The 26260-nt window shown below is 52.7% G+C and overlaps 1 protein-coding gene across 1 annotated transcript; it reads left to right on the top strand.

Moving 5' to 3' along the window:
* The first annotated feature begins 281 nt into the window (after positions 1–281).
* Positions 282–19868, top strand: Kcng1 (potassium voltage-gated channel modifier subfamily G member 1). The gene is made up of 3 exons (XM_041671001.1): positions 282–616; positions 13970–14769; positions 16801–19868. Exons 2-3 carry the CDS (start codon positions 13996–13998, stop codon positions 17569–17571), a joined length of 1545 nt encoding a protein of 514 aa, XP_041526935.1. The 5' UTR covers positions 282–616; positions 13970–13995; the 3' UTR covers positions 17572–19868.
* The last annotated feature ends 6392 nt before the right edge of the window (positions 19869–26260 follow it).

The following is a 26260-nucleotide window of genomic DNA, read 5'->3' on the forward strand; positions in this document are numbered from 1 at the left end:
GGGTGAAAGAGAGGCGCGAACGTCCCACGATCACCGTGAAAATGCGCTACTGGAGAGGTGACTGCCCCACGGGCCAGGAGCCTCGGGAGGAGGAGCGCTGGTACATAAAGGCCACCACGGGCAGGCAAGGGCCTGAGGGGCGCAGGAGAAGGGGGAGACCAGGATGAAGAGAGGGCGACGCTGTGTTCCACCAGGACCCGGCACCCAAGAGGGCTCCAGGCCCGACCAAAGAGCGTGGCATCTCCACGCCGGAGGGGTCCCGCGGTGGCTTCATCCCCACCCCCTCGCCGCCCGCCCCTCTCTCCGCCCCGTGCACAGTCCCCTCCCTCCGTCCCGCCTCCTGCCCCTCCACCTCCCTCAGCGGCTGCTTTGCCGCGTTGCCGGCGCACTAGCAACCCAGCGGACACCAGGAGGCAGAGGCGGGACAGCCTGGGGTCCGATCGTGCAGTCTAGCGGCCCCAGGGCTAAAGTTTGCCAGCAGCCCCGGGAGACCAAGCGGGCGCTACGCGCCGTCTGCTGCCCCCCTCTCGCATTCCTCATCCCGGCATTGCTGCACTGGGGGACCGAGCTACGGCCGGGCCAGCTCCAAGGCGGGGACGCCGCGACGGAACTTAAGGTGGGAACTTCGCGGGCTGCTCTCTGGCGGGATCCTGTTCCTGCAAGCGGCACTCCGGGCTCTGCACGTTGCCGCGGCCCGGGTGCCTTCTGCGGATGCCTAGGATCCCGGGAGAGGCCGCCGGGCGGTGAGGGATGCGCCCACGCGGCCGCGGTTTGGTCCAGCCCCGGATCCTCTCGAGGGGTCCCCGGGACGCAAAGCGCGCTCTCTGGCGGGGCACCGGAGAGCATCCTGACTTTGCATGCCGGGTTCTTGGGGTCCCCCGGGAGGAGTTCGGATGCAGGGTCGTCTTTCACTTGCTGGTTCACTGTCTGCAGGCACGGGATGCAGCACCCCCACTAGTGGGCCTCTTTAAGTCATTCATTAATTATGAACTCAGCGAGGGCTTATGGACTGCCTACTTGGTCCGTCCTTGTTCCATGGCAAGGCCCTGGGGACAACTTAATGGTCGTGGGCCTCAGCATCTAGTAGGGAAGTTAGGGGTCTCCTTAGCCTCAGGGTACCCGTGCCTAAGTGGCCCAGCTTTGCTTTTGGGTGTGAACAGAAAAGAGACAAATGCGCTCATTCCCTGAGTTGTACGAAAATTGGTTGGGCACCTACTGTGGGCAGCTCACTATAGCAAGTACGGGGTGTTCATTCATTCATGTTTATTTCAGCAAGCCTGTCTTGAACAATGACCAAGATGGAGACGGGACAAGATAGGGGCAGCCCTCCTGGGGTTTAGGTAGAGGCTGAGACTCAGGCCCTGCCTTGGAAGTTCACAGCCTGCCAGGGTGGCCAGCAGCAGCAACCATGTGTATAGATGCATGGTTGGTGCATAATGCTTTCGTTCTTAATGGCGCGGGGTGGGGGGGTGGGGGTCCTGGAAAGGGAGAACTGGGCTTTTCAAAGCTCTGGGGGGGGGGCAGTGATGAGGGCCAAGAAGATTTATCTAATGTTAGGTGAACACAGCTTCCTAATGATGGGGTTCATGAGCTAAGCCATCCGTTCAACACATGTACTTAAAGGATGCCAGGCACCAGAGTTCCCCGAGTGGATGATAGGTGGGAGGCAAAGGCATATTCACCCCCTTCGGTGACACCTGAGCTAAGTGCAGAGGAAGGTGAGAGGTGGGGGCAGGGACTGGTCTGATTCGCTGGAGAAGGGAGAAAGTGTCTCTATAAATCTGGGTTTCTATTCACTGGGGTCTGTCTGACACCCCCACCACACACACACACCTGTGACCACACTCTATGAATCACTGTAGGGTGTCTCACCAGTAAATACACCTCCAGGTTAAGGGGTGCCCCTGGAGATTAAGGCAGTGGGGTGAGCACGGGGTGGTGCTTCGGTGTGGGTCTTTAAGCTTTTGTGGCTTCGCCAAGGCACCTGCTGGGTGGAGGGGGAGGGAAGCCAAGCCAGGCGTAGAGGCATAGCCCCAGGGGATTGCTCTTACCAGCCCAGCTCTGAGCCAACTCATTCCAGTGGAAAAATGTCTGCCGTGGGACACAATCCAAACCCACAGAGGACCAGCACACCGAAAACAAGACACCCTGAGCCTTTGCCCAGAGATGGAGGACCCAGGCTGTGAGTGGACTGCAGCCTGATGAGGTAGACCCGGGAACCACATTGAGTTCTCTGTACTGGCTAAGCTGCTGGACTCTGGCAAGAGGTGAGCCACCTGCCCCAGGGGACATAAAGAGGAGATGTTTCCTGAACACCAGGGGCTCACAGGGACTGCCCTTCTCCAAGAATCCACTCTAGGTTGGTTGCCTAAACTCAGAAAGGAACCCCTTCCCCCCACACACACCCCCGAAGAAATGGCGGATGGATGATAATATGACTTAAATAGAATTAATAAAAAAAAAAAAAAACAGATGGGGATGAAGGAGGCTGTGGGAAGCCCTGGTCTGTTTACCTGGCAGACTGTCCTTAAGGAGCAGGGTCAGCATGTAACTCTTCCACAGGATCTGAACTACGCCTAAAGTTACTCCCGTCTCAGGCCTGCACCTGCCCCAGAGGACAGACACAACACGCTCTCCCCTCTACTGAGCCCTGCAAGCAGCTTCCTGTCTGGCTCTTCCCCAGGTCCCATCACTCCTCTGTTTTAGCCCATGTTTCCTGATTTCTAACCATAAAGAAACAAAGATAAAAGATGGCTAGGTCGGTAGGTAAGGCAGAGGACCTGAATTTGATCTCCAGAAGCAGAATCAAGAACAGAGACAAAATGGGCTTAGGTTCCTGGGCTGAGGAGGCAGGGACCCATAACAGATGGTCTCTGAGGCTCAGTTGTCTGCCAGCCCAGAGAGAGGCCTTGACTCAAAAACAAGTGGACAGTGACAGAAACAACAGCCAAGATTGTCCCTTTGGACACACACACATACGCACACGAAGAGGCTAACGGAAAAGGTGTCCTAGCCCCAGTTCTATAAAGCTCCTGGGAGAAGACAGGTGTGCACCAGGAGCAGAGCCAGGTGGCTAAACAGACAGTCTGCCCGCTTGATTCTGGGGAAACCCGCTTTGCCTTGTGGTTCAGGTGAGGAATGAAGAAAGGAACCCACCTCCCATCCTGGTAATCCCCCAGGGACTTTGAACACCTCCCCCACCCCCAAGATGCAAAGCTGAGGTCTGTGGGGACAAAGGATGGATGGCAAGTGTCAAAGACACTCAGCATTGCTGAGGGGAGGGGGGCAGCGTGCAAGGCCCAGGGCAGGCTAATAGCTGGATCTATTATAATTAATGGTTTAATTGGGGGTAAAGGCAGCATGACCAGTCCCTGAGTCAGCCCAACCAGGAGCCCTAATCCTGACAGATGAGGCTCACGGGAGAGCCAGGGAAGAGATGGAACAGCGCCTCAAGTCCCCACTCACAGTCCAGAAGCCAAGACACCAGGAGCTTAAACAAATACCCTAACTTCTAGAAGTTTGCCCAGGGGTCTGTGTTAGGCTTCTGCTTTCATATGTTAATGCTGAACAGCAGAGAGTTTGGGGAAGGTTAAAAAAGTGTATCTCTCTGAGTAAAAGTAATGCGTCTTCCGGGGAGAATACACTCCCCTGTACCTTCTACAGCTCCTAGAGGTCTCCTACATTCCTCGCTAATAACCCAGCCTCACTGTAACCCCTGCCGTCATGGTCATATCTCTGGAGGCCACAGTGGTGACCCAGAACTCAATAAAAACAGGGACTCTGTTGGTCCTCTGCCCTGAACCTATGTAAATGCTAAGATGATTGCCATTCTCAACCTCCAGTCACCTGCTTCTCCCTATCCCCCAGACCCTTCTTTCTACAGCTTGCCCTGTAGAAACAGAGGTGAGGTCCAGTCCCTGGCCTCCAGCAGCGGGTGGAAATGACATTCATCCCGGTCCCCATAAGGATGCAGGTATCCAAGGTGCCTGGGCTATAGCCCCACCAACCATTGCTGTCCCTCACTGCCAGTCATGTGTGCTTACTTCACTGAGCCTCAGTTCCCCCATCTTGCCTTTTAGGACAGAATGCAAGCACCTGAAGTTAGGGCCCCAGCATCACACCTTGGTGCCTAGTGAGTGTGCCGTGGAGGGAAGTCTAGTGTGTCACCGTTTAGGGACAGGTGAGGTTTAGCACTCTGCACCTACAGAGTTCCTCAGAAGGGATGAGCGCAAATGACAGACCAGCAGCTTCTGGAATGGCCCCAGGAGGGATCTTAGGGATCAGAATCAACACATAGCAGTTTAAGGAGCCCTTTCGTGAGATGACCGTAGGATGGGAGCTCAGGTGAAGGCTACAGAAACCTCCACTCACCGGCCCTCAGAGCCATTCTGCATGATGACACTATTGCTCTCATTCTAAGGGCCAGGAGGTGGCTCTGGCTTGAGTGCTGGATCCTTCACAGAGCAGTGGTCATCCTCAGCCATTTTGTTCCCTGCCACTACTCCCTCCCCAGATCCAGGCCCCACCCCTTGAGCTCATGCCCTGAGCCCATGGTGGGCCCAGTGCTACTTAGAATCCTCCCTCTGAATTAATGTTTATCTTTGGAAACACTTGCTGGCCCTCCGTCAGCTCACTGCTCCCAGAGTGCTATTTTTCTTCCAGGAGGAAGGACAAGAAACAGCCTCGGGCATGCTGTGGGTCTTCGGACTCCTGGAGGCAGGTTGGAGGCAACCTGAAGGGAGGTGACTGACAGACAGAAAGGGGAAGGGCAGTCTCCACTTCTGCAGTGAAGCCTTAGGTACAGGGAACTGAGCAGTTGGGCAGGAGGCTCCTTGCAGCCCTGCATGTATGGAGCCTTCCCTCCTGCTTCTCTCTGGAACTTTAACATGATGGCTGTTGCTCAGGCAGCCAGACAGGCTGGTTCCAGGGCCGAGGGAATCTCGGAGGGACACCATGTTCTGTTGTCCCTGCGGAGCACCCAAGACCATTCCTGAGCTGGGAGCTTTATGCGGCTTGTGCTTTTTGGCTGTCGTGGGACCCACCTGCTCTCCTCTGAGCATGCTTCCTCCTTGACCAGTGCTGGGTCATCTCCTATTCTCTATTTCTCCTCCCTTCCAAGCCCCAGGCTCTGTCTCCTTCTCTCTCCCTCCAGGCACCACCATGTAACACGCAGATCCTTCTGTGTTTGAGTCCTAGTCAACGTAATGTGTTCATGCACATAAATAGCCCGATGCTGCAAACTTCTGCTGTTTTTCTCACGCTCGGGCTTACGTTTTAAAGACCCAGCTGTGCCTCCGATCCTGCCCAGACCACAGACATTGCCTCTTCTGTCCTCCTCCACCAAGACTCACCAAACCTGTCCCTTCCCGATGGACCCTGGAAACTTCCCACTGCCACAAGTAAAGGGATGACATTCTTGTGTCTTGTTCATCCCCAAGGTCAGATTTCCATGAAGCAGACCCCCCAATCAAAGATTCCAAGGTGGATAATTTGTTGTCAGTGTCTCCCTTCACCTCTGTGGCCCCAGAACTGGGAAACGGACCGACGCCAGAGCAGGATTCTCGAGCCACAGGGGAGCAGCATTCCTCAGTGTCCTTAGCAGTGCAGGATGGCCAACCTCCCCTGAAGGCTGGCCAGATGCCTCTCCCTCCAACCCTGGGCTATGGAGTCAGATGGTGCCGAATTCAGATCCTGGCAGGTCGGTTCAGGGGAGACGCCCTTGACTTGTGAGCAAAGGTGGGTGACAGACACTTCTCAGAGCTAAGGCTGAAACGGCAGGTGACCAGGCACTGGCCAACCACATCACTCATGTCATGGCTTCACCGTAATTCAAGTGAGCAGGAACTGTTCGTCTCTCCATCTTATAGATGCAGAAGCCCGAGGTCATAGAGCAACCAGCCTGTTTCCAAACTAACGCATGCCCCTCTGCTCTCACCCCAACCCCGAGTAAGCAAATCATCTGATTGGCCCCTCGAGAGGGAGGCCCAGCCCAGACTCAGTCACATCTCCTGTATTTATTACCTTCTCCCACTCCTCCTCCCCCTCCACCTTCCTCTCCTTCTCCCTCTCCTTCTCCCTCTCCTCTTTCTCTTTTGTTCTTTGACGGGGTCTTACTACATAGTCCTGGCTGACCTAGAACTCACTACGCTAGCCTTACATTCACAGAGATCTGTCTGCCTCTGCCCGCTGAATGCTGGGATTAAAGGCGTACTCCATAACGCCTGGCTATTTTATATTTGTAATGCCTCGAACTGAATGGTTTGAGATAATCCACACTGATATAGCCTTCTGGCTGTGGAAACCATGTGTTTAAAGGGGGATCAGATGACTAAAACTAGGGGCTGGCAAGACCGTGTCCCTTTCTGGTCGTTCAGATAATACTTGACTTGCATGTTTTCGCCTCTGGTGGCAGCCTGCACTCATGGCTCCCAACTCCCCCTCTCTCCCCAAAGACACTGGTAGCCTACAGGTTAGTACCCTTAGCGGCCTTCCCCATCTGCAGCCTCAGGCACTCCTGGCTGTGGAGTGCTCACCAGGTACAGGAATTGGATGTGTGTGCCTGGGGTGACTCTCATCTTCCCGATGTATGACTCCTGTAACGTCCGTCTGCACTGACCTCTGGGGCCACTTCAATAGGGGGCCACTTCAATAGGGGGCCAGGCTCTGGGTACTGTACCCACGTCAGTTCACACACTTGTCAGAACACACACTGGTCAGGTCTGCACTGGCGCTCTGACACCTGCCTGTGAGATACTGCATTCTGCTGTCTCCTACGCTTAAGTCATATCCTGCCCTGTCCACCTTCCCTGCCTGTCGTCATTCACGCCTGTCTCAGCGCCACCTACTGGTCGCCTCTGTAAATGTCATCTCTGCGATCACCCTCTTCTCTAGTCACTTCCCTGGGGCTCCACCCCTCAGTAAGTTCTGCCTACTCTGCCTCCAAGCCCACGGAAGCCATGCCAGTCCCCTCCACTTTTGCTAACCTTGCTCTTCCCATTGTAGTCTCTTGCCACCAAGTCTACCCCTGACCCTGCCCACAAAGCCCCGCCTCACATAGGATAAACTTAAGCTGTTCTCTGCAATGCACACAGCCTCTATACCTGAACCTGCTGACCTCCAGATGCATCTCCTGCCTCCCTGCCCCTTCTCTGCCCAACTTCTCGACCTGCCCTTCACTCTTGACCATCCAACCCTGGCTGTTCCCTCCACCCAGAGTAACCAACCCCAGGAATGGTAAGACTGACTGCTTCACCTGCACAAGGCCCTGCCCTGTGTCCCATCCTCTGAGAACCCCCCACTCCTCCAGACAATGTCACCAGACCCCCCACCATCACCCGGTTCCCACTCAACACGTCAGTCACTGTATCCTGAAGTCACTGGTGCACACATGTGGGAACCGTGTCCCTCTGGGGACTATCAGCTGAATGAGGACAGAGGCAGGATCTAGGTTACTCTCTGATGTATCCACGGACCCAGCATAGCATCTAATATACGGGAATGTTCAAGAAGGAATGCATGGCTCCTTCACAGCCCTTTTTCCAGCCAGCAGTCTCTCATGAGCCTCCATAGCCCGCAGAAGCTAGTCTCACACACACACACACACACACACACACACACACACACAATCCTTGTGGGCGGCCTAACTGACTCAGTGAAAGGAGAGACCTGACCCTTGGGAGGGATTGGGCTGGAGAAAGCAGCATTCGTGTGCAGGACGCTGGCTGTGGGCCTGTTTGAGGAATGCACTTAACTCTGAAGTCTAGAAATGCCAGCTATCCTCCTGTGCCCATCAGATTAGATATCTGTAGAACCGCAGCCTGGGAGAAGTGTTCTCAATTCCTCCTTCAGCTGCTCAGTGCTTTGACTCTCCTCCCAGTGAGCTCTGACTTGGAGGAGACTGTATCTCCAGTGCTCACGGGCCACTCTGGTCCAAATAGCCTCTTGGGACAACTCCATGTGAGAATCCCATTGTGAGCAGGGGACCCCAGGAGATGCTAATGGGGAGCCTCTGCCCAAGAGAAAGGGGGAGCGCAAGTGGCACTCCTCGAGAGAAGAGGGCTCATGAATGCGCCTCGGAGGAAGCTCCTCTGCTTCCAGGCTGTTCTAGCCAAGTAGAACACGGCTTTCCTCTTGGTGGCACGATAAAGTGGCAGAGCTGAGAATCATGGCACTGTTGAAACGTAAAAGGGATTGTTCCCACGCCTCTGAGGGATCCCAGCAGGCTTAGCCCGAGGACATGGGTTCCAATTTAGGAAAAGTGAAAAGCTCCCAGCCGCTCTAAAAGGCAGGCATTTGCCTTCAAACAGGTGTAGCCTAGTTTCCCAAAACCCTGTCTGTGAAGCTACAGCCTTCCCCAAAGATGAGGGAGTGGGGTGGGGCTAAGGCCCTGAGAAGAAACTCCCAGAAACAAGGCACCTTGAAGTGAGCACTCTCCCTGCTTGGGTTCCTGCTGTGCACCCTTGCAGGGGAGGGAGCTCCCTAAGCATCCTGTTCCCATGGAATTCTCCGATATTGGAAATAATCACCTCCACCAGCACCGCTTGCTTCCTTCAGGGACTGGAAGGAGCGATGGTTTGATTTGGTCCTCCTATAGCTATGACTATTTTGCTATGTAGTAGTGCAAAAACACTGCTCCTTCTGAGCAGTGGTGGTACACACATGCCTTAAATCCCAGCACTCGGGAGGTAGAAGCAGATAGATCTATGTGAGTTTGAGGCCAGCCTGGTCTACAGAGTATGTTCCAGGACAGCCGGGGTTACACAGAGAAACCCTGTCTTGAAAAATAACAAAAAACAAACAAACAAACAAACAAAAACACTGCTCTTGTCTCCATAAGGAAGAAGAGACAGTTTGTTCTGAAGCCAAATCTTAGTGGTCACAGCCCAGGATAACAGATTGATGTTTCCCTAAATAGCATGTTCCACTATGGAAACGGCTGGGTGAGATCTTATTAGTTACAGGACAGAGAAATCAAATATTTACCTATGATAATTTTTACCAAATGATTTGCCAAGTTATTGCCAAATGATTTACCAATGATAAATCAGAGTATTTGCCGAGTACAGCAGTGGGAGCCACAGGTAGGTGGGTCACAACAAACCTAGTGGTCTGGTAGAAAGCTATTTTAAGGGCTCGACTGTCACAAGGAGATTAGATCAGACACAGTTGTGGGTAATGAATGGCTTTCAAAGGGACTAAAAATAACCCAAGATCATTTGGTTCTGGTCTGCAACATTTTAACGATCCATCATCTTCCAAGTTCAGTCATTTTGCCTCATAGAATATTTAGCACAGGTAAGCCTCCCCTGCCCCTCTGTTTCTGTCTCTCTGTCTTTTTTCCCTCTCCTTTTAGGAACTTCAGTTCATATTAGCGAAAAACAGTCTTTTTTTTTTTTTTTTTTTGGTTTTTCGAGACAGGGTTTCTCTGTAGCTTTGGTGCCTGTACCAGAACTAGCTCTTGTAGCTCTTGTAGACCACGCTGGCCTTGAACTCCCAGAGATCCACCTGCCTCTGCCTTCCAAGTGCTGGGATTAAAGGCGTGCGCCACTACCGCCTGGCTAAGAACAGTCTTAAACACACAACTCTCCTTCCTCCACCTCCCAAGTGCCAGGTTACCGGGGTACGCCAACACGCCAGTTTCTTCAGTGCTAGGCTAACCCTGGGCTTCCTTCATGCTAGGCAGGCTCTCTACCAACTGAGCAACATCCTGAGCTGTTTGCTTTTGTTTGTTAAGACAGTGTCTCTGTGGACTGGGGAGATGGCTCAGCAGTTAAAAGTACTGGCTGCTCTTTCGGAGAACCTGGGTTCAATTCCCAGTATCCACATGGCAGTTCACAACCATCTGTAACTCCAGTTCTAGCGGATCTCACACCTCTGCCGATACCAAGCACTCATGTGCATGCATGCAGGCAATACACTCAAACATGTAAAAAAAATATGTATATATATTTATATATATATACAAGTGGTGGTACACGCATTTAATCCCAGTACTCAGGAAGCAGAGGCAGGCGGATTTTTTTTAATTCAGAACTGGTCTGGTCTTTAAAGCAAATCTCAGGACAGCTAGGGCTACACAGAGAAACCTGTCTTGAAAATCATCAACAACAAAACAAAACGTGACTCTAGGGCTGGAGAGATGGTTCCGCTCTTAAGAGCACTGGCTGCTCTTCCAGGGAACCCAGGTTCAATCTCTAGCTCCCAGATGGTGGCTCCAGACAGTTCATTATTCCAACTCCTTCGTGGGCACTACACACTTGCAGTGTAGACATACATGCAGACAAGACACCCATTCATGTTCAATAAATGTTAAAAAAATACTATTTCACTACATAGCCCATTCTGGCCTTCAACTCAGTAATCCTCCTGCCTCAACCCCCCAGGTGCTGGGATTACAGACATGCACTAACAAACCCAACTATGGATGGTGATCTTAAGAAGCCAAGTGTTCCCTAAGCATTATAGTGGAGACCTATAATTCCAGCACTTCTGAGAATGAGGCAGGAGGATCACAATTCTGAGGATACTCTAGGCTATGTAGTGAGATTGGGAGAGGGGCCAATCTGGGCTATGTAGTGAGATTGGGAGGAGGCAAAATATGAAATCTTTGCTTCTTTCCTATGTGTTTAGTTCTAAAAAGGCCTTTTGGGTGGTCCCAGGTCTCAAATGCCTGTATTGCAGGAAGGAAACGGGAGCAGAGTAGAGCAGGCATAAGGACTGTGGGGAGCGGCAGGGACTGCAGGAGACTAGAGTCGGCCCGAAAGGGATTCAGGCCATGAATACACAGTACATGAAGTTTCTCGATTCTCAGAAGTATTCATGAGCCGAGCTGAACCCCCGAGCTGGAGACGGTAAGCCGTCTCATTCCCTAGGTGCAGGCCCTTCACTCTGAAGCTGGGAAGAAGTTCGTAATTGCTGCTCTTCTGACCTGTGTTTCCTAAAACTGGCGCATGCTGTTGCCTTATCTGTAGCGCGCCACGCCCGTCTGCGCTCTTTGCGCTACCATTCAGTTCCTGAACCTGGCAAAAGGCTAGAGATTGAAACACACAAAGACATACAGAGACACAGGTCATCCTTGAAACAGGAATGCCCCCTTTATTGTGTCCAGTGGCAGCTTATATAGGGATAGCCATGCCCCAGCCAAACCCACCAGAAATCGCTCCCCTGCCATCAGGAACTCCTGAGGGTCTCGTGCTCAGAGCAGCTGCAGGCTGTCTCAGAGCAGAGGAAAACAAGTTGTTTACAAGAAATTCAGGATCTGGGATTCACAGCTCCCAACACTTATCCACACAGTAAACGCTCTCTTCTAGCGAGTGGGTCTGGGATCCTTTATACCCCTGGGGGGGCGGGGTCCAGGGATGAGTCAGACATGGTACATCCCCCCCCCCCCCCCAGCAGACGGCACCAGAAGGATGTAAGCTTGCTCCAGAAGGATACAAGCTTGCTCCAGAAGGATACAAGCTTGCTCCAGAAGGATACAAGCTTGCTTGCAGATAATGATAAAACTGGATACTCGGTGGGGCTAAGAAGATGGCTCAGTGAGTAAAGCACTTGCCACTCTAGTGTGAGGATCCAAGTTCAGTCCCCAGCACTGAGTAATAAACCAGACATGGTGACATGTGATTGTGATCCCAGCACAGGAGGATGGAGGCAGCCAGACCCCCAGGCTGGCCAGCTAGCCTGACTTAGAAATGGCAAATACATCTCCCATCCCAGTGAGAACCCATCTCCAAAAAAGAAAAAAAGGTGGATGGCTCCTGAGAAATGACACCCAAGGCTGACCTCTGATCTCCACAATATATATACATACCTTCACATTATGGTATATGCATCTGTACATGCGTGCATGCATACATGCACCATCCACACTTGCGTGCGCATGCACACACTCACACAAAATGTATTTTAAAAAGAAAAACATGACTATGCATGAGGACCTAAGTTCAAATCCCACCTCCCCTGTAAAAAGCCAGGCACAGAGGAATGTGCCTGCAGCCCAAGCGCTGGGGGATGGAGAAAAGCAGATCACAGGTGTTCACTGGCCAGACAGCTGAGCTGAAGCAGCCAACAAGCTTCTGGTTCACTGAAAGATCCTTCCTCCGGGCAACAGGGTAGAGAGCCATGGAGGGGGACACCTGATGTCCTTCTCTGGCCTTAGCATGCATGCACATGAGGGCATGTGCACACTCGCGTGCGCGTGCTCACTCACACACACACACACACACACACACACACACTAATTTAAACAAACCGGGTCAGATTTATTCTGAAGTACCAAAGGCTTCCTGGAGAAGCCAGTGTTGGCTCTGTCCTGTCCTCTTCTGGGGTCCTGAAGGTGACATTTGCCAGCAGACAAGCAAACCAGGCCCTGTTTTGGTAATCAGACATTCTTTGTCCATTGCCTCTCATGTGCCTGCTGCCTGTTTGTGGAAGCCATACAAGGTGTTGAGATAAACACTGAGCCCCTGGCCCTTGCCGGGCACTTAGCCCTTCCTGATCCCCTGGGTGGGTCACAGATTAAATTCATTTCACAGGTAAGTCACTTACCTGGCTGTCTGGCTGCAAAATCTGTCACCCCGACCCAGGACTTTTCTACCCAGCACAAAGGATATTCTCAGCCCAGATAGCTGGCAGGGCTGGCATGGACACTGTAGGCCGTTGAATTAGCTGCCTCACTGGCCCCTCTGCTGGAAGCTAGAACTCCCAGACACACCAGCCAAAGCTACCTCAGACATTGCTACATGTCCCAGTAGGATGAAATTAGCTCCACCTAAGAGCCACTGGCCCCTGCCCAACTGTCCTCAGCTGGGCCAATCTGTTCAATGTTAGCTGGGCTAGGGATGCATGCTATGCTGGCAGAGTTGCCTACCCAGCATGCACCTGGGCTCAGGACCACTCTGATCCTCATGGACCCCAGTGACCTCAGAGCCCCTGTCTCCAATTCCCAACACCAAGAAGTTAGAAAGTCAGGCTGGAGAAATGACTCAGCAGGTAAAGGCTTGTGGATCAAGTCTGGTGACGGAGTTCCCTCCCCAGAGCCTATATGAAAGTGGATGGAGAGAACCAACTCTACCAAGCTGTCCTCTGGCTTACACATACATTCACACAGCACACAAACACACATACACACCCGCCACCACACACAACAATAAGTTTTTTTGATATATAAGTATATTATATATAATATACATGGGGGCTAGAGAGGTAGCTCAGTGATTAAGAGCACTGGTTTCTCTTGCAGAGGGCCAAGATTCAATTCTCAACACTCAAAACAATTTGCGGCCACCTCTAACTCCATTTCTAAGGAAGCTACCGCCCTCTTCTGGCCTCCTTAGGTACTGCACACATGTGATTCATATAGACAAGTAGGCACAGACACATACACATAAATAAAAATATTTAAAGCCCACAGTAGCAGCCAAGTAGTGGTGGCACACACCTTTAGTCCCAGCACTCGGAAGGCAGAGGCAGATGGAACTTTGTGAGTTCAAGGCCACCCTGATCTACAGAGCAAACTCCAGGACAGCCAGAGTTACACAGAGAAACCCTGTCTCAAAAAAGAAGGAAAAAAAAGAAAAACCTCCACAGTAGTGTTTTTATAAATAAAATTAAAAATACATATTTACATATTCTTTAAAAAAAAAAAGTCAAGGGTTTCAAACCTGTAACCTTTGAGACCCAGACCAAGGAAGTGTCTTTATTGTTTTTTTAAGATTTATTTATTTATTATGTATACAATATTCTGTCTGCATGTATGCCTGTAGGCCAGAAGAGGGTGCCAGGTCTCATTATGGATGGATGTGAGCCATTATATAGGTGCTGGGAATTAAACTCAGGACCTCTGACAGAACAGCTAGTGCTCTTAACCTCTGAGCCATCTCTCCAGCTCTGGAAGTGTCTTTAGAATCCAGTCAGTGAGGGACTCAACTAAAACTCAAAGTTCACCAAAGGTCTCTCTTTCCCTCCCCAGGCTCAAGAGGGATGTAAAGCCCCAAAATGACCCTGTTACCGGGAGAAAACTCAGACTATGAGTACAGCGCCCTGAGCTGCGCCTCAGACACCTCCTTCCACCCTGCCTTTTTCCCTCAGCGCCAGGCCATCAAGGGCGTCTTCTACCGCAGGGCCCAGCGGTTGCGACCCCAGGATGATCTGCATCAGGGCAGCTCACTCGGGGACCGCAGGCGACAGATCATCATCAACGTGGGTGGCATCAAGTACTCCCTACCTTGGACCACGCTGGATGAGTTCCCACTGACACGGCTGGGCCAGCTCAAAGCCTGCACCAACTTCGACGACATCCTGAGCGTGTGCGATGACTACGACGTGACCTGCAACGAGTTCTTCTTTGACCGCAACCCCGGGGCCTTCGGCACCATCCTCACCTTCCTGCGGGCCGGCAAGCTGCGGCTGCTGCGGGAGATGTGCGCCCTGTCCTTCCAGGAGGAGCTGCTGTACTGGGGCATCGCCGAGGACCACCTGGATGGCTGCTGCAAGCGCCGATACCTGCAGAAAATAGAGGAGTTTGCGGAGATGATGGAGAGGGAGGACGAGGACGAGCCGCTGGACAGCGAGGACCAAGACACTGAGGGGCCATCCACCGGTGAGGGCCGCCTGGGCCGCTGTATGAGGAAGCTGCGGGACATGGTGGAGAGGCCACACTCAGGGCTGCCTGGCAAGGTGTTTGCCTGCCTGTCTGTTCTGTTCGTCACCGTCACCGCTGTCAACCTGTCTGTCAGCACCCTGCCCAGCCTGCGGGAGGAGGAAGAGCAGGTAAGACATTCTGTGACTTTCCTGGGCTGCCTTCCCTCACTGTGCTGATTGAAGAGCCTCAGTGGTTCCTGGCATCATAATGTGTGGCTGTGTTTGCATCTGTCTCCTCTGCCTCCCTCCTCGAGTCAGCAATTGTGACAAAGGGAATCAGTGTCCTATGTCCCCTACTCTCCCATCTTGCGAGATCTAGAACCAAACCCAGCAAAGAGGAGACCCTCAGCCTCTTCTGCAGATTGCGTGAGTGAGGGAGTGACCGAGCGAGGCCCCCATATGCCCACCTCTGAGCTGACCTAAATCCCCTCTTCCCCCACCCTCTCTCCCTTCTATAGTAATATCCCAAGCACTTTTCCTTAGCCATGAAAACAATTTTTATCCGTAGGTCTGTGTATATGTGCATGTTCCCACTGGGTTAGCATGTCTCTGTGCACAGTAAGAAGCTGCAAATAAGACATTGACTCCCAACCTGACACAGGCTACATGCTCCTAAAAGCCATGGGAGCCAGGGGGAGGGTGGGTCTCTGCCCTCTGCCTCCATCTTACCTTCCCGCAGGTCTTCCTGTGACCCTGCAGGGGACGAATTCTCACACCCACAGCAGATGAGCACATTGGGGCAAGTAGAGCAGTTTGCTAAGTCTGCGTTCATGAAACCCCCAGCTGAGGACCCAGGATAACCCCACAGAAGTCCATGACTGCCCTACACTGCACCTCCCCAAACTGGACTTGGTTGAAATCTTCAGAAGTACAATGTTCTCCATATAAAAGTGTGCGCTAGGCTTTTCTTACAGATGAGAGAGAAATGTCTTTGGTGAGAGCTGGGTACACGGGAGTGGTCCCCTAGTGAGTCTCCTTACCTGTAAGACCCCCTGGGCCTTTGAGCTGTGAGTCCTGCCCCACACATGAAGGAACAAGGTACACATTGTATAGGCATTTGGGCGATAAATTGGATCTTTTTCTGGATCGATCTTGTATAGCCCAGGGTAGCCTTGAACTCACAGAGATCCATTTACCCCTGTCTCCCGTGTCCTGGGATTAAAGGTGTGTGCCACCACTCCTTGTACTCTAGTGGCTTTGCACTCTGATCTTCAGGCATGCTTCATTTATTAAAATACAAATAAAATATCACCACAAGGGGGCTGTGTGAGAGGCCTCCTATACATACCTGGGGCTACTCAGGTACTCCAGAAAGGCTTCCTGGAGCAGAAGGGATTCCCACCCCCAGAGACTGGAGACATCAGAGTCCCTGGGGTCAGATCACATTCCCAGGCTGGGGTGCATTTGCAGAAAGACAGACTACAAAGGTTCTGTGAGAACCTGGCCATGATAGAGACCCTTCAGAAAGTCGCCAGCTGGATCATCTGTAGCTTTCCAGGGCTCCAACCTCTGGGGGGCTGTGTGCTACAAGAATGCTGGGGTGGGGGTGCGGGGTTAGGCTGCCTGAGTTTCATGGACTGCAGCATCTGTGTCCTGTATCAATATTCCGAAGTAGAAAGAAAGACTAACAAAAAGAAAGAAGGAAGGGCAGGGTGGTGGTGGCACACGCCTTTAATCCCAGCACTGGGAGGCAGAGGCAGGTGGAGATCTGTGAATTCAAAGCCAGCATGGTCTACAAAGCAGATGACAGGACAACCATGGCTGCTATACAGAAAATCCCTGTCTCGAAAAGAAGAAGGAGGAGGAGGAGGGAAAAAGGGTGAGAAGGAAAAAAGGAGGGAGAGAGGGAGGGAAGAAGAGGAGGAGGGAAGGAGGAAGAAAAGGGAGAGGAGGAGGAGGAGGAGGAAGGAAACTCATACAAAATCAGGGAGCACCAGCCACTGGGCGGGTGGGATTACCTAAACTGAGGAAAGAGAAAGGCCCAGAAAACAGGAACCGGGGTAGCAGCTGCAGAGGAATTTGTCTGGAGATCAAGATTGACAGCTAGAGCCATGTCCCAGGGCCTGGTGGCATGGAGAGGCAGGAGAGGGTGTCCAATCCAGGCCAGAGCTTCCTTCCCTGCTGGCTTGCTGGTGTGACCCCTGCCCTGTGTCTCCCCAGGGCCAGTGTTCCCAGATGTGTCATAACGTCTTCATCGTGGAGTCGGTGTGCGTAGGCTGGTTCTCCCTTGAGTTCCTGTTGCGGTTCATCCAAGCACCCAGCAAGTTCACCTTCCTGCGGAGTCCACTGACCCTCATCGACCTGGTGGCCATCCTGCCATACTATGTCACGCTGCTGGTGGATGGCGCTGCCTCCAGCCGCCGCAAACCAAGCACCGGGAACAGCTACCTGGACAAGGTTGGGCTGGTGCTGCGCGTACTGCGGGCACTGCGCATCCTCTACGTGATGCGCCTGGCTCGACACTCGCTGGGGCTGCAGACGCTGGGGCTCACGGCCCGTCGCTGCACGCGCGAGTTCGGGCTTCTGCTGCTTTTCCTGTGTGTAGCCATTGCCCTCTTTGCCCCACTGCTCTATGTCATTGAGAACGAGATGGCAGACAGCCCCGAATTCACCAGCATCCCTGCCTGCTACTGGTGGGCCGTCATCACCATGACAACTGTGGGCTACGGAGACATGGTACCTAGGAGCACACCTGGCCAGGTGGTGGCTCTGAGCAGCATCCTCAGCGGGATCCTGCTCATGGCCTTCCCTGTCACCTCCATCTTCCATACTTTCTCCCGCTCTTACCTGGAGCTCAAGCAGGAACAGGAAAGGGTGCTGATCCGCAGGGCCCAGTACCTCATGAAAACCAAGTCGCAGCTCAGTGGCATGTCTCAGGACAGTGACATCTTATTTGGAAGTGCCTCTTCAGACACCAGGGATAACAACTGAGGCAAGAGGACATCCCTGCCCTGCCTGCCAGCTACGGCTTCATGCAACCACCGTCACTATTGAAGCCTGGAGAAGGACTTTCGTGCTTCAAGTCCAGCCCTGGCCTGGGACTAACCCGAATGAGCCACGCCACAAGAAGGATCTGTGCCACATCACCCAGAGTCCTTGCCCTCCCTCTGAGCCCAGAAGTGGAAGGGAAGTTAGCTGAAGCCAGCACCTCACCCCCTCCCCCAGTCTCGCATCTGTTTCCCTCCCTCGGGAGCCAACTGGCTCCTTTCCAGATGTAAAGAACACGCCCAGTAAAACCTGCACACACAGGGGACTGCCCAGAGAAACATCTAGACAGCAGGCAGCCACACATGACTTCAATGCGTGTCCACTAAAGAGGAAAAATCATTCCATTAGGGCTCTCGGGGAAGGAGCTCTGTCTCTAAGTGAAGCCAGCAGTGGGGTACCAGAAGTGCAAAGACCATGCTGCTGGGGTCTCTGGGGTCGTGAGACACTGGTGGGATGGAGAAAAGAGGACAGACAGACCTTTAGGGGGACCACCACGAATGCGGTCTCAGGCTCCTGCTGCTCCTGACTCCCGAGCCTGTCCTTCATCCTCTTCCTGCTCACCTCCGCCCTATGTTCTATAATACTCCTTGAGAACCAGCCCTCTCTTCAGACTCCCCTCGTGCCAGTACGGAGTGGGGCATCATAAGCCACTCAACTCTGCTTGCTGACTTTAAGGGTGAAATCACTTCGTTTTATGGTTAAAAAGAAGTGATATTTTAGCCTACTCTGATTTATTTTAATACTACAAACAAAAGAACCCCAAGCACTTTATCCCCCTACTTGAGCCTCAGTCTAAACCCACAGTGGCTGTGCTTCCAGCAGGTGTGGCCCCGGGAAGTCTGGGGAGTGTGCAGGAAACCTCCTCGGTGCCCTCAAAGGGAGCCACTCCATGGTCTCGAGAAGTATAGTTTCTGCACCAAGAGGAACCCCGTGCCAGACTAGATGAATCCATCTCAGCTTACTGTGTCTGAGTGCTGGGTACCTGGTATTGAGGGGATGTCACACACACACACATCTACATATACAAACATACATGCACACACACGGACACATGTGCACACAGGCCACACACACTTGCCCCCAGCTTCACCGGTGCAACAACTTCCCTGACTGCTTTATCCCACATCCCAGCTGCCTTCTCTCTGTTCAGCAGCAGAAATTGCACTTTGAAACATGACTGATTCTGACTGTGGGCTGTACAGCTCAAATCCCTGCCTGCTGCCACGGCCTCCAGCTTCTCCTACACCCCCACACCTGTCCATACAGCCCTCCCACACCTCCACACCTGTCTGAATAGTCCCCTGCCCCCCTATACCTCCACACCTGTCCAGACAGACCACCAGCCCCTCCCACACCTCCACACCTGTCCAAACAACCCACCGACCCCTCCCACACCTCCACACCGGTCCACATTCCACGGGCCCCTCTACCCTCCCTTCAGGCACACCTAGCTCACCCTATCTCATTGTGGGCCTTCACACCTGCAGAGCCATCTGCTGGAATGCCCTCCCTACAGAACACTGCCTGGCTAACTCCTTCCTGAGCACCCGCCCCTGTAGCCTGCAGCTTCCCCGCTTTCTCCCTTGTCTGCTGAATCTCTACCAGGTGAAACTCATTCTTGGCTCCTGAGCTCTGGTTCACATCCTGCAGGACCAGCTCAGTGTATATTGGCAGGGACTCTAAAGCGGTTCCCTGCTGCCTTCCAGGACCTTGTCCAGGGGCAGCGCCTAAGAAGTGTTCAGAAAACATTTTTGAAAAGCAAAACAAAGGGGAAACAGCAAAAAGGAACAGATATGGAAAATGTATCCATTACAGCTTAGATCCGAAATGTCCCCAACTGTCTAGAGCCATACTACCCCAAATGTGCCTGATCTCATCTGAAGTGTCACCCAGAAGCTCACACGTCAAAGACTTGGTTCCCCATGCAGACAGAGGTGGGACCTCTGGTAATGGTGTCACGAGGGCTCTGACCCCACCGACAGCTCAACCCATGATAAATCCACAGCTTCAGTGGAAGCGATAGAAACTTAGAGGCGGTGGAGCCTGGTTGGAGGAAGTAGATCATCAGGGGTGTGTCGCCCCAGATGACTTCCTCTTGGTTTCTCTCTGCTTCCGGATACAGTGAGGGGAGCAGCAGAGTTGGACCAACGTTCCCCTATTGGGATGCTGCTGTACCTCGAAGTGGGCCAGAAACAATGGAGCCGAATGACCATGGACTGAAACCAGAAACCAAAGTAAACCTTCCCTCCTTCAAGCCGCTGTCGTCTGGTGTTTTGTCATAGCAATGGAAAGCTATCTGTCACCGTGTTTATTTTTAACACTGGAGCCTGGGTCCCTGGAGCACCCCCTCCCCCCAAGACACACCCCCTTTTCTCATGGGGAGACACAGCCATCTCCACATAGCATGTCCATAAATAGGCAGAGTGGAAATACCACTCAAACCCCGAGGGCCCCCCTCAAAGCTCCTCTGTCACCTGCTCAGACCTGCAAAGCACGGTTTCTTAGTTAGCATCACCTTCTCTGACCCTGCGATGTCCCAGCCCAGCTGCTTCAGGGCAGCACCCCAGAGTGGTGGGGTGCCCTTCCCCCTCAAAGATAGCTGTGAGAAATGTCTAGGAATGCCCGGAGCGGGGTGTAGAGGGAGCCTTCTCCAGTCGAAGTGAGAAGAGAAATGCCCATTTGTTCAGGAGGGGGACCCTCAAAATGAGGACAGGGCCAGGAGTGTGTGGAGAAGCTGAGGGTCTTTGGCCAGGTCTCTAGCCTTACCTTGCAGATTCAGCTCTGCCCTGGTGTGGTAAGCTGATGCATAGATTGGCCACCATCCAGGACCTTACCTGAGGATGAGAGGCTCCAGATTCCACCAGTTATCACAAAGAGAACTCAGGCCCGAACTAAGAGACATGGCACCTAGGACACCCAGCAAACTGTTCTAGAACAGAGGCCAGGCATTTTGTCCTCTTAGCCAAGGACACACTATCTGTGGGCCTTCTGGGACTGCAAGGCAACTGCGGTCAGACCCAGGTGAGAGAGATACATTGGTCCAGTGTGACCTGGTGACCTTACCTCATCTGGCCAGGCCTCTGTGCTGACCCCATTGGCCCTGTGTGCAAACCTGGACACTAGAAGACTTTAGAAGACTTGGCATCAGACCTCAAATCAATCTGCTGTCAGTCTCTAAGTCCCATGATTGTCCCCACTTGGGACATGTCAGACACCTCAGAGTCACAGCAGACAAGAGCAGAATCCCAGCTCTGCCTCCAAGGGGCCCAAGACCAAAGTGAGGTGACTGGGTTCCTGTCTCTGACACCAAACAGAGGTGGAAGGACCAGAGGACCCAGCCATCGAGTCTCAGATACTCCAATGCTTCCAGCTTTAGAATCCAAATGCTGCCAAAAATGCACAATGAGGAACATGTTGAGATTTTACATAAAATCAAATCTGACTTTGACCTCCCCCACACTTGCTCCCATCCTGTCCCGATGCCCTGAGGTACCCAGGTGAGACACTGTTATGTAGCCAGAGCCTGTCTCCATGAGGCACAGCATCCGTCCACATCCTTCTAGAAGAATCAGCGGAGCAGCACCTCTGTGCAGTCCACACTGGGAACCAAGGCCTGGCCTTTGTGCGGTTCGCACGGTGATAGGGAGAGAAATCGTCACTATGCGAATTTGGCAGAAAAGAAGCTGGCCATTGGTGATGCTGGTGACTTCACAGAATGCCGGGGTCGGGGGAGGCAGAACACATCCCCTTATGTGTAGTCTGTAACCCTGACTTCAAGAGGCTGGAACAGAGGCGTTGTCTATCCAGTGCCTGCCTGGGCTCCAGGAGCACCTCCAAGACCAACCTGGGAACACTCTGTAAGATTCTGTCGCAAAGTGAAAAGAGGGTTAGGGTTGTATCTCAGGGACACAGCATTCCTGAGGTCCCAGGATTTAGCTTTAATACCTCAAAAAAGTATTTTTAGATGTGTGTTCAGAGAAGGACTCACAGAGGAGGTGGCAAGAAATACAGACAGCAGCAATTCAAGCTGAGAGAAGGGTGGGGGTCATTTCACCAGCCTAGAAGAGGGCTGAGGGCAGACACACACACACACACACTGCTGGGCCTCCTCAGGCGCCACCTTATACAGGCATCAGGGCCTGGCCCCTGACTTTCTCCTGCAAAAAGGCCTAGCACCCTCTGCGTGCTGCCCCCATTTCTCACTGTCTTCCTCTTGCCTCTTCAGGTGTCCTGCCTGCTTCTGTCACCCTCTCCCAGGTCCACCCATCACCTCCCAGCTGAGGTGTTACAGGCACCACCTCCCTGGCCTCCCTGTTTCCTCTTTCCTGTCCTCAGCCCTGCAACCCAGAAACTCTGTCAGGTCTCTCACATCTGCTCAGAGCCCAGCCCTGCTTGGCACACCTGCCTCTGCCTGTGACACACACATGCATGCATGCATGCATGCATGAACGCACACATATACACACACACCATCTCTGGGCACTCCTGCCCCTGCCTGTGATACACACACACACACACACACACACACACACCATCTCTGGGCACTCCTGCCCATGCCTGTGTTACACACACACACACACACACACACACACACTCCGTGTCTGGAAATTTCTTCCATTTTGGTTACACCAACTACTTCTCTAGTCACCAAAGACCAAGTGCAGTCGCCACTTCCTGGGTCTCAGCCCCCAGAGACAGTCATTTTCAAATCCACCTCCAGAGCCCTGACCCAACCACTTCCTGGGTGGGGTAGCCACCCCAGCACACAGTTCCTGTGCCATGTGCATTAGAACCAGGCACCAGGTGGTTAGGGACAATCCCTCTGACCCAGAGACTGCTGAGATTCTCAAGCAGGTCAGTTCCACATCTACCCACCTGCCCTTCCTCATCTGGTCCTCACACAGACACTACAGGGAAAGCCCCTGACTGGGCCTCCTAACCACTGGCATCTGTCTGTGTCTCTCCCCTGGAGGATCATGCCACTCTTCAGTGACATGCTCTCTACCCATGACATGCATGGCAGGCTGACATGCTGTCCTCATATGCCTGTACTCATATATTTCATGGCAGAACCCATGGCTCTACCCTGAGCTTCACTTCCGTTCCTCTTCAGACAGTCTCATGAAGTCCAAGTGGGCCTTGAACCTGGGATTCCCCTCCCTCAGCCTCCAGTGGACCCTAGGATTATGGGCCTATATGACCAGGCCCGGCTTAAGCCTGGCTTTTAAACACCTCCCTAACCATCTCTAAAAAAGTCATGCTACCAAATAAGATACTGCACAGTTGTTTATTTGTGACCTTTCCGTCCCCCTTGATGTTCAACCCCTTGAAGACAGGGAGTTTCCCAGAAGCCCCCTGTGTGGACCAGACCAGGCCCAAAAGCACCGTCTGGATACCTGAGCAAACAACCTCTCCCAAGTCACCCCGGGATTCTGCTTGGAGACGAATTCCACCCCACTAGGGTCACTGTTCTTTAGCTGCCTTTTATAGCCAGTCAAAATGGATGAGCAGATGTTGCGGGGCTCGTGTCCCCCCAAGTTCCTAACTTGCTTTTCAGAAAAGAACACAGTGTTTACCTAAATGACAAGTAAATGTCCGGGCTTGGCTGGAAATAGATTTAAAGTCACCAACTAGCCCTGCTTAAAAGAAAAAAAAAAAAAAAGGAGAGGAGGGTAGAGGAGGAGATGGGGAAGAGGAGAGAACAGAAGCGGGGGAGAGAGAAGGAGGAGGGGAGAGGAGAGGACTAGCTCCGGAGGTCAGGTGACATAGTACGTACACGGGGGCCCAGAGAGGCTAGTAGGTGACTTGAGCTTATCCAGAGAGAGAACACAGTAGGAAGCATCTCGATTCGGGAGTTTAAGGGAATGACACACGTGGGGTGGTGACCCCCCACTAAGGCACCCAGGGATAAAATTCCAGGGGAGAGAGATCCGTGAGAATGCAGCCAGGCTCTGGCCTCAGCTGGTGGTCTGTCTGTCCCCTGCAGAGCTTCCAGAGAGGGCTGTCATTTCACAGAGAAATAAAGTGGAGGGGGGCACCAGAAGTAGACATCCCAACACCCTGAAGCTCGTGTACCCTGAGTGGCCCTACCCGCCCAGTCCCCAGCACAACAGCAGCATTGTCTTAGAAGTGCAGGCGGGGACAGTGATGGAGGTGGCCCTGCTGCAGAGCAATGCGCCCCCCCCCCCCCATGAGATTCTAACAGGAACAGGAACAGACAGACTGGGGTGGTCACTGTTGCTTGTACTGGCCAAGGAGTGACTGTGGCATTGCTGCTCACTGGATGCTGCTCCCCTCTGTCCCTCAACAGTCCCACCTGTCCATCCCAGGGTCAGTTCGGGGGTTGCACCAGCTGAGGTAAGCTCCATCTGCCCTCATGAAGGAGACACCAGAAAGACATATGATCCTGTGGCCACTCAGAGAAAGCCAGCTTAGGACTGCTGGGGACACCGTGTGGAAAGATGAGGTTTTCTGCCTCCTATCTGCCTTGGATATGTCCTAGGCACCTAGGGGATTGATGCTGCCAGTGGCTAGGCTAGGGGCCAACACCTCTGTGAGTTCAAGGTCAGCCTGATCTACATAGTGAGTCCCAGGCTAGCCAGGGCTACAAAGTGAGACCATGTTTCACAAATAAAATTAGGAGCTGGAAAGAGGGCTCAGGAGACCCAAGTTCTGTCCCGAGCACCCACATGGTGCCTCACCATTCATTCCAGGGTATCCGACACCTTCTGATACATATACAAGCATGCAGGCAAAACACTCATATGCAGATAAAATATCTTAAAAGTTTTTCAATTTGAAACAAAAAGGAAGAGAAGGAAGCAGGGCTTCCAACAATGTGTTCTCAAAAGCCTCATCTCCCCATCTCCACAGGAGAGAAGACCTCTGTACCAAGAGATGCCAGGGGGTGCCTGCACATCCCATCAGGGCAGCCCACAGTGAGACAAACATTCGTGGGTCCCAGGCTTGGTGCAGAGGTGGAGCTGATCTTGGGATGCCAACTCTGCTCTGGGTTCCCGGGAGGAGACCCCAGATAAACCCCAGCTCCAGAGTCACCACCGTGCTCACTCGGGAATGACTCGATATCTTCAGTTTCTGCCTCGGAGGGAGACCCCCCTACTCCAGTGTGCCCAGGACCCACAGAGTCTCCCAAGCACTTCATCAGGGTTCACTTCCTCACACTCACACAGCAAGGTAGCAGGGAAACAGGAGAGTGGATTTGGGTGTCTCTCCCTACAAACAGAGGCGCACCAGCGAGTAGGCCGATTCCTTTCACAGATGAGACTAACAAACAAGGGAAATGCTACCAGCACGTGATCCTTGAGGGTTGTTTTGTTTTTTTGCTTTGGGTTTTCTGTTTGTTCAGTTGATTGGTATTGTTTTCTAACAGGCTTTCATGTAGCCTTGAAGTTGCTGTGTTGGTAAAACAAGCCTTGAACTCCTGATCCCCCTGCCTCAGTCGAGAGCCACCATGCTCAGATGAAGTCCTGTTCTTAAAAACAGACTCTGTCTGCCAGCATTGGTGATGTGACGAAATAAGACAAAATGTGACAGGCCCAGCAAGAGTGTGGTCCCCAGGAACTGCGCATGGAATAACAGATCTCACCACAATTTTTTTTTTTTTGACAGAATTTCTCTGTGTAGCTTTGGAGCCTGTCCTGGAACTCACTTTGTAGACCAGGCTGGCCTCGAACTCACAGAGATCCATCTGCCTCTGCCTCCCGAGTGCTGGGATTAAAGGCGTGCACCACCACTGCCCAGCCTCACCACCATTCTTAACTGTCCTCAAGGAGCAGACAGCCACAGAGGAAGATCTGGTTCTGGTCAACTACCAGCAGGCAGGCGGGGAGAGGGGGGGAGTTCTGCTTCAGCTGAGCTTTCATGGCACCCTGAAGGCTTTCACACATGCTCCATCTGCCTGCACCCCAGCTGCTAATTGCCAATGCATGTTCGCACCTCAATAGCAGACTTGGCAAAGCAGCCGGAGAGCTTTTCATTAGCACTTAGAAGACAAGCTGCTTTGCCTCTTTTGCTCAGCATCCAGGTTGCATCCTCCTTCCCCCGCGGTGACAGTCAGAGCCCAGCTTTTGGTCTCCTTCCAAGATGCTCCCTTCTGACCCCAGGAGACATGGAGTCTTGACTGTCTCTCCTCTGTGAGGCAAAGCATGGTGGTATGAAGGGCTGGATGGCCCTCTGTCTGTCACTCACAAGCTAGGTGGCCTTGAGCTCGTTACTTAACTCCTCTGAGCACTGTTTTTTTTTTTTCATTTGGAAAACAAGAGATAATTGGCTAGATCTGTAGTTTGGTTGGCAGAGTCCTTGTCTAGAGTGAAGTTGTAGGTTTAATTCCCAGCGTTGCGTAAACTGGAGGTAGTGGGTAAGGTGTGTTTGTAATCCTAGGAATTAAGAGGTTGAGGTAGCAGGTTTGGGGCCAACCTGGGCTAATGAGATCCTGACCCCCCCAGAAATAAGGAAGAGGGGTATTGATCCTCTTCCCACCAAGGACCAAGTGGGAGCATGAGGGAAAGTATGTGAGACGCACAGGAAAAGCGTCTGAAAAAGCAGAGACCCTTTCCAAAGTCACCTCTAGGAAGGACCACTGTGTCCCCGAGTACCCAAAACCCGACTAAAA

This window comes from Microtus oregoni, unplaced genomic scaffold (genome assembly GCF_018167655.1).
Source record: "Microtus oregoni isolate MIOR12 unplaced genomic scaffold, Mior012 000020F_ref0000438, whole genome shotgun sequence".
In the NCBI taxonomy this organism is placed as follows: Eukaryota; Metazoa; Chordata; class Mammalia; order Rodentia; family Cricetidae; genus Microtus; species Microtus oregoni.